Below are 7,638 nucleotides of genomic sequence, written 5' to 3' on the forward strand. Positions count from 1 at the left end.
CTCTGTGTCAAGAGCCAATTATCAGGAGTGTAGATAAAAATTGAGTGAACTGTTGGAATTTTTTAATGAATACGATTTTTTTTGACACGCATCCATCTGTTCAGTTCTTTTGTGGTGGTTGTTGTTTTGTTTTTTTCAGAGCAAAAATGGCAGAAAACAGTTTAACTTTTTATTTCTCAAGGCATACTGATCAAATGTATTAAAAGTTTAATCCAAAGTTGTACAACTCTTGGTTTATTTCAGTATCAAGTGTGCTTTAGTAACGATCTCCCACCAGAACACACTCCCAAAATTTGTCTTCAGTGATCTTATTAATCTGTCACTAAATACTAAGCTGAGCAAGTCCAAACGCTTCATTTTGCTGTTCATCGTATCTGTGATATGGCTGAGCGAGACTGATTCTTATGGTGTCTAATTTACGTTCAGCCTGGACTAACGTTATTACAGTTGTAGTCTATGTGTGAATTTATGTGCAAAAGTTGTTCTCCATTTACAAAATAAAATATATTGACTCTTTCAGTATGTTGCAGCAATTTCTTTATTTGTCACCTGCTTACTCATATTCTCTGGCCCTTTAATTTGCCTCAGATTCATGAAGCTGCCCCAAGTCCAAATGAATTGAATAGGCCTGCCCAAGAGTGTATTTGAGACCCTCATTCGATTTCGTTTGGTTTCTCAAATAGTTTGGTTACTCCGTAGTGCCGCTCCTTTAAGAGTTCCATTAGGTTGACGGCACCGCTCTTTTGGCCAAGTAGACTTACCGTAGTTTTCCTGTAGCAAAGGAAGAAAAGCGCGAAGAAAGATCTGTGGCAAGCTGTGTTTTCTCTTCATCGTTCACCTTTGTTCTGTTGGATCCCTAAAAAAACACATGTCTGTAAGTATTGCTTGCTTTTTTAAAAATTGATAACTCACCTATGTTGGATTTTTGGAACTGCGTTTAGTGTGCCAACTGAAGAACGCAAGCCGTGCTAACTGGTTAGCAGGTTAATGGGATTCTCAATGTTATGTTAGCATTACGCTAATCAATCAATCAATTTTCTATTTATATAGCGTCTGTTACAATCAAAATTGTTTCTAGGCGCTTTACACAATCCCAGGGCCTAACCCCAAACAAGCAACAGTAGCAAGGAAAAACGGACCAGGCTCATGTAGGGCTGGCTAGAGGAGAGGACTTGACTTGACTTGACTTGACTTGACTTGACTTGACTTGACTTGGGTTGACTTGACTTGACTTGACTTGACTTGGGTTGGGTTGGGTTTCTGGAGGCCTATAGCAGCATAACTAAGATGTTAACCTAATTTGTCTGTCTATGATAGTAAGTGCAACTCCAGAATTAGTGATAATAAGCTTTTTTAAAGAGGTAGGTTTTAAGCCTAATCTTGAAAGTAGAGATGGAGTCAGCCTCCTGTACCTGGACAGGGAGCTGGTTCCACAGCAGGGGGCCCTGGTAGCTAAATGCTCGGCCCCCCATTCTACCTCTAGAGACTCTGGGGACCGCAAGTCGAGCAGCATTCTGAGAGCGGAGCGGTCTATTGGGCTGGTAAGGTGTCACTAGCTCCTCCAGGTAGGATGGAGCTAGGCCTCAGCTTCATCCTACCAGTGCCCCCTGGAGCGAAGCCATCCAAGGAGATCCCAGGTAGAGAGGGTTAGGGTTAGATTAAGGTTAGGTTAGGACTAGGGCTAAAATTGGGTTAGGATAAAAGGTAAATCATGGATAAAAGTTAAAATGAAAACAGAGAGAGTGGGGGAGAGAAAAAAGTAGGAATGAGGGTTATTGTTGTTTTTTTAAAAGGTAAGTAAGGCCATTTGGATGTGTAGTACCTCATTTATAAATGCAGCCTCTCTCCACTCTCCTTCTCTAAGCCGTGGACCAGTGTGGACTGTACTCTAAAACCAAGGCTTGCAATGCATCCCAGCCAGGGGAGATGACGTGCTGGACAACATGCCGGTCAGTGTTTTCTCATTTCATGATATTATGGCAAGTAAACCGTACATGTATTGTCAGTCTTGTTTCTCCCACATATTTTTTATCAAATTGTATGCAACACATTAACTATACACAGGTTTTTTTTGGGGGAAAAAAAAAGTTTCCTTGTGTTGCAGTTCTGAATACTTTTTGCTTTTGGGAATCAAATACCTATTCTTGTTGTTTAAAATAATGGTTCTGTGGGCCGTCTTTCCAAACAATCTGTGAAATGACCTTTGATCTGACCAGGTAATCTTTGAGACTTTTATTATTTCTGAATGCAGAGATTATTCTCTCTGAGGATGAGTTGTGTTTGTAGTGAGTATTGATATGGAATAAGTACATTTCCCAGCAGGTTTATGACATGTTTGTGTGTTAAGTTCAGTTTGCAGAGGAACATATTAAAAGACACAGACAGTTTTGTTTGACACAGAAGCATTGTGGTAAATTTAATCAGCGCCACCTTTCGGTCAGGTTATGGTACTGCACCAACACCAGCCGCCAGTTCTTCGCACGGAGCCTAAAAAGGTGTCCATTTTCTCCCCGTGGCGCCGCCAACGCTGAGCTTAATACAGGTCTACACGGGTATGATGGCCCGAACATAGCAGCATTATCAAAGGGCAGAGTCTCTATGGCTTTGGCAAAGATCAAAGATCAAAGTAAATCAAAGGCAATTTATTTAATGAGGGTCAGAGCCTTAGCCTAAATAAAGTAGCAAAGCTCCAGATTTTGAGTTAAACCAAACCAACTAAGAGACAAACAAAAGAAACAAGCTCCAACATGGTTCAAGTCAACGTTGAAGTAGAAGGGATGAACGGCGCCTTCTACGAGGTGAGGCGCTGCTCAATTTAGAGATGATCTCAGCAAAAGCACCTGTATACTTAATATTCACTAGCTCACAGATGGGATTTCACACATTTGTTAGTTCAATACTCAGTTGTTAAGAATTGTAAACTTATTTAACCACCATGTGTTTGAATGTTGTCAATACTGTGACTGGTTCTTTCTCTTTAGGCCCAAATCAAGTCCATTGCTGGAAAGCTTCTGACAGTAGTTTATGAAAACAGGTAAGTGTAATGCTTTTTCTTTAAACATCTCAAACTTCTGGAGTGTATTGATGTATTATTTGTTTTGATTATTAACATATATTATCTATAGTCCACAGGAGGAAGTTGTTGTGTGTTGTGACTCTGTGCGGCGGCTGCCTCCTCCAAATTTCTCCTGTAACGTGGCTGTTGGAGATGAGGTGGAGGTGAGAACTACCAGTATAACTGATGATTCAATTAACTCAGGTCTGGTAGTTGTAGTTTGCCAGTTATTATGTCCATTGTCTCACAGGTTTTCTCCAAGCTTGGTGATCAGGAACCATTTGGCTGGTGGCTGGCACAGATCAAAATGATTATAGGAGAGGTAATTCAGATGTTGCTGCAGAATCAGAAGCCCTTACTCAGAAGCTGGAGTGGATTATTTAAAAAAAAAAAGCACAAAAAATAATTCAGCTTCACTACTAATTATTCATTTTCAGAGGGATGGTAATAAAAAAGCTTCCTTTCTTACACTTTTCCCAGTGGTATCTGATTGAATACCTGGATGGATTCCAGGAGTTTGTCAAATCAGGGTCCATCAGGAATAAGAATACGGACACTTTCTGCACCGTAGAAATGCTCATGCAGCTCTTCTGGTTAGAAGAGCCAAGAGTCAGACTGCAGGTGAGCGCTCAGAGCGTACGCTCCACATACTGTCGGTGACACGAAGAAGTGCACAAGCAGATGTGAAAAGGCTGGCTTTGACAGCTGTCAAACACATGTGATCCATGTCTTCCTCTGCCTGGCCGTGTAGGAGGAGCAGTGCCACGCACAAGCAGAGACCAAGGATCAGGGCTGTCAGACCCAAGCCGACGACGGCGGTCAGCCAACTGAATATGCTGGTTCTAGCGAGCAAAGGGCCCACACAACAGGAAACGGCAGCTTGCGAGACCAGAAGTGTCTGAGCAGTGAGGCCCACAGCGGCCAGCCACCAGACTCTGGTGAGAAGAAATGAACCCATGATTCACATGTGAAAGCAATAGATTAGATGGTGATGATCATGAGGATGGTGTTTCTGAACAGGGCAACACACTGAAGAATTGTGGCAAACCGACGAAGACCAGCCGGTCTGGACTCTGAAATGTAAGTATCTGGCTTTGTTGTGAAATGAATGCGAGTCCCAGGAAGGGAGAAACTTCTAAACACTAACAGACTTTTATAATTGTGTTCTAGTGGAGCCCAAGCCTCCAAAGGTCAAAAAACCCGCCCGTCGTCGTCGTCGCAACTGCCAGCGTCGACTGCGTGAATACACCATGGATGACGAGTACGACGACGAAGAAATAAGGATCACCCCACAGGGACTCTGCCTGTTCCGATTGTTTGGCAGCCGATGGGTGGCAATGGCCTAATCAGTTTTTCTTTTTTGAATTGCTTCATTTTAAATGATCCATTTTCTTTTCCTGAAATTCATGAATATTTCTTGTATTTGTGACTAAAATCTGAAATTGCTCCTGTGTTTAGTGATGATTTGAGTCACATGGTGAAATTCAAATGCAATAAAAGCCCAACCTTAATTCATTTAACCCCAATCCTCAGATCCCGAACATTATATTCTTATTATGTGAAAGATAAAGCGCAGCTAACTATTAACGGTGAAAATATCGGCAGAGATTTGAAAGGTAATGTCGTATAAAGTAGGTCAATTCTTTTTACACAAGGATCAGAGCAGATTTGTGGATACTGGCTGCAGTATGTACTTCCTTTGGCTACGGAGTGGCGTCGTTTCGCTAACACCATTTATATCTTCTTGACAGCTATATTGAAGGCGCACATCTTAATCATTGTTTCCTTCACAGACAGTCACTGTTGGGGGGTTCAGGTTAAAAACAACCTGCCAGGTTGAAGCGAGCCATTTAGATCATTTAGTTCTAAAAGTGTGACAGACACGGTCAACTTCTACACCACGACCCTCGGCATGCAGGTCATCACTTTCAAGGGATGTCAGAAGTTACCATGACCCGTAGGTCATATCGACACGTGTCAGGCTGAAGAAGATGCGAGTAGAAGGCAGACTATGGGTGTTTCATTTGTGTCCTGGTCATATATGGTTTAAAAAAAGCCATGATTAAATATTCTTCACAAAGATGTTTTTCTTCACATGCTGTGAAAATATGGAATTTGTGTTGACACAGAAATCACATCCAGAGATTATATTGAAATTATGCCTTTTTTGAACCATATATGACCTCTTTGCAATGATCTAGTGCGACTGCATAGGTCAGTGGTTTAAGCAGCTGACTTTCTTGCAGAAAGTTGTTGGTTCGAATCCAGGCGGAACTTTGGTTTGAAGAATCAATTATCTTCACACACATGTTTTTGGTTTTACCGTGGTGACTGTCATGCATTGCATCACAATTTTTAAGACCAAGTATCCTATTTAGAAATTACTGTATGGTGCGAAAGAGGATTGTATGACAGCTTATAAATCAGCACCCCTGTAACTATTCCAGCAATGAATCACAAACTAAAAAGGGAAAAAGTTATATAATTGATGTATAAAAAAAACATGTGTGTGAAGAATATTGATTCTTCAAACGAAAGTCCCGCCTGGATTCGAACCAACAACCTTCAGCAAAATAAGCAAGCAGCTTAAACCACTGACCTATGAGGTCACACTGAGTCCCTGCAAAGAGGTCATATATGGTTTAAAAAAAGCCATGATTAAATATTCTTCACACAGATGTTTTTCTTCACATGCTGTGAAAATATGGAATTTGTGTTGACACAGAAATCACATCCAGAGATTATATTGAAATTATGCCTTTTTTGAACCATATATGACCTCTTTGCAATAATCTAGTGCAACTGCATAGGTCAGTGGTTTAAGCAGCTGACTTTCTTGCGGAAGGTTGTTGGTTCGAATCCAGGCGGAACTTTGGTTTGAAGAATCAATTATCTTCACACACATGTCTTTGGTTTTACCATGGTGACTGTCATGCATTGCATCACAATTTTTAAGACCAAGTATCCTATTTAGAAATTACTGTATGGTGCGAAAGAGGATTGTATGACAGCTTATAAATCAGCACCCCTGTAACTATTCCAGCAATGAATCACAAACTAAAAAGGGAAAAAGTTATATAATTGATGTATAAAAAAAACATGTGTGTGAAGAATATTGATTCTTCAAACCAAAGTCCCACCTGGATTTGAACCAACAACCCTCAGCAAAGGAAGTGAGCAGCTTAAACCACTTACCTATGAGGTCACACTGAGTCACTGCAAAGAGGTCATATATGGTTTAAAAAAAGCCATGATTAAATATTCTTCACACAGATGTTTTTCTTCACATGCTGTGAAAATATGGAATTTGTGTTGACACAGAAATCACATCCAGAGATTATATTGAAATTATGGCTTGTTTGAAGCATATATGACCTCTTTGCAATGGTCTAGTGCGACTGCATAGGTCAGTGGTTTAGGCAGCTGACTTTCTTGCGGAAGGTTGTTGGTTCGAATCCAGGTGGTGCTATGGTTCGAAGAATCAATTATCTTCACACACATGTTTTTGGTTTTACCGTGGTGACTGTCATGCATTGCATCACAATTTTTAGGACCAAGTATCCTATTTAGAAATTACTGTATGGTGCGAAAGAGGATTGTATGACAGCTTATAAATCAGCACCCCTGTAACTATTCCAGCAATGAATCACAAAATAAAAAGGGAAAAAGTTATATAATTGATGTATAAAAAAACAAAAACATGTGTGTGAAGAATATTGATTCTTCAAACCAAAGTCCCGCCTGGATTCGAACCAACAACCTTCAGCAAAACAAGCTAGCAGCTTAAACCACTGACCTATGAGGTCACACCGAGCCCCTGCAAAGAGGTCATATATGGTTTAAAAAAAGCCATGATTAAATATTCTTCACACAGATGTTTTTCTTCACATGCTGTGAAAATATGGAATTTGTGTTGACACAGAAATCACATCCAGAGATTATATTGAAATTATGCCTTTTTTGAACCATATATGACCTCTTTGCAATGATCTAGTGCGACTGCATAGGTCAGTGGTTTAAGCAGCTGACTTTCTTGCAGAAAGTTGTTGGTTCGAATCCAGGCGGAGCTTTGGTTTGAAGAATCAATTATCTTCACACACATGTTTTTGGTTTTACCGTGGTGACTGTCATGCATTGCATCACAATTTTTAAGACCAAGTATCCTATTTAGAAATTACTGTATGGTGCGAAAGAGGATTGTATGACAGCTTATAAATCAGCACCCCTGTAACTATTCCAGCAATGAATCACAAACTAAAAAGGGAAAAAGTTATATAATTGATGTATAAAAAACAAAAACATGTGTGTGAAGAATATTGATTCTTCAAACCAAAGTCCCACCTGGATTCGAACCAACAACCTTCAGCAGAATAAGCTAGCAGCTTAAACCACTGACCTATGAGGTCACACTGAGTCCCTGCAAAGAGGTCATATATGGTTTAAAAAAAGCCATGATTAAATATTCTTCACACAGATGTTTTTCTTCACATGCTGTGAAAATATGGAATTTGTGTTGACACAGAAATCACATCCAGAGATTATATTGAAATTATGCCTTTTTTGAACCATATATGACCTCTTTG

General features: G+C 40.1%; 1 protein-coding gene across 2 annotated transcripts; it reads left to right on the forward strand.

The window, feature by feature from the left end:
• The first annotated feature begins 661 nt into the window (after nucleotides 1-661).
• Nucleotides 662-4,504, forward strand: LOC115247346 (uncharacterized). Of its 2 annotated transcripts, XM_029828793.1 has the most exons (8): nucleotides 662-874; nucleotides 1,865-1,949; nucleotides 2,982-3,034; nucleotides 3,126-3,377; nucleotides 3,536-3,676; nucleotides 3,807-3,993; nucleotides 4,076-4,135; nucleotides 4,226-4,504. In XM_029828793.1, exons 4-8 carry the CDS (start codon nucleotides 3,288-3,290, stop codon nucleotides 4,399-4,401), a joined length of 654 nt encoding a protein of 217 aa, XP_029684653.1. In that variant the 5' UTR covers nucleotides 662-874; nucleotides 1,865-1,949; nucleotides 2,982-3,034; nucleotides 3,126-3,287; the 3' UTR covers nucleotides 4,402-4,504. The 2 variants fall into 2 exon arrangements, with proteins under 2 accessions (XP_029684653.1, XP_029684654.1); XM_029828794.1 differs by lacking the exon at nucleotides 662-874 and having other exon boundaries at nucleotides 1,483-1,949.
• The last annotated feature ends 3,134 nt before the right edge of the window (nucleotides 4,505-7,638 follow it).

This window comes from Takifugu rubripes, chromosome 20 (assembly GCF_901000725.2).
Source record: "Takifugu rubripes chromosome 20, fTakRub1.2, whole genome shotgun sequence".
Classification (NCBI taxonomy): domain Eukaryota; kingdom Metazoa; phylum Chordata; class Actinopteri; order Tetraodontiformes; family Tetraodontidae; genus Takifugu; species Takifugu rubripes.

Bases quoted from the DNA above. Each gene is read 5' to 3' on its own strand.
- LOC115247346 (XM_029828793.1), top strand. From the start codon at position 3,288: ATGTCCATTGTCTCACAGGTTTTCTCCAAGCTTGGTGATCAGGAACCA. The intron at 3,677-3,806 runs GTGAGCGCTCAG...CTGGCCGTGTAG, and splicing joins AGCCAAGAGTCAGACTGCAG to GAGGAGCAGTGCCACGCACA. The intron at 4,136-4,225 runs GTAAGTATCTGG...ATTGTGTTCTAG, and splicing joins GCCGGTCTGGACTCTGAAAT to TGGAGCCCAAGCCTCCAAAG.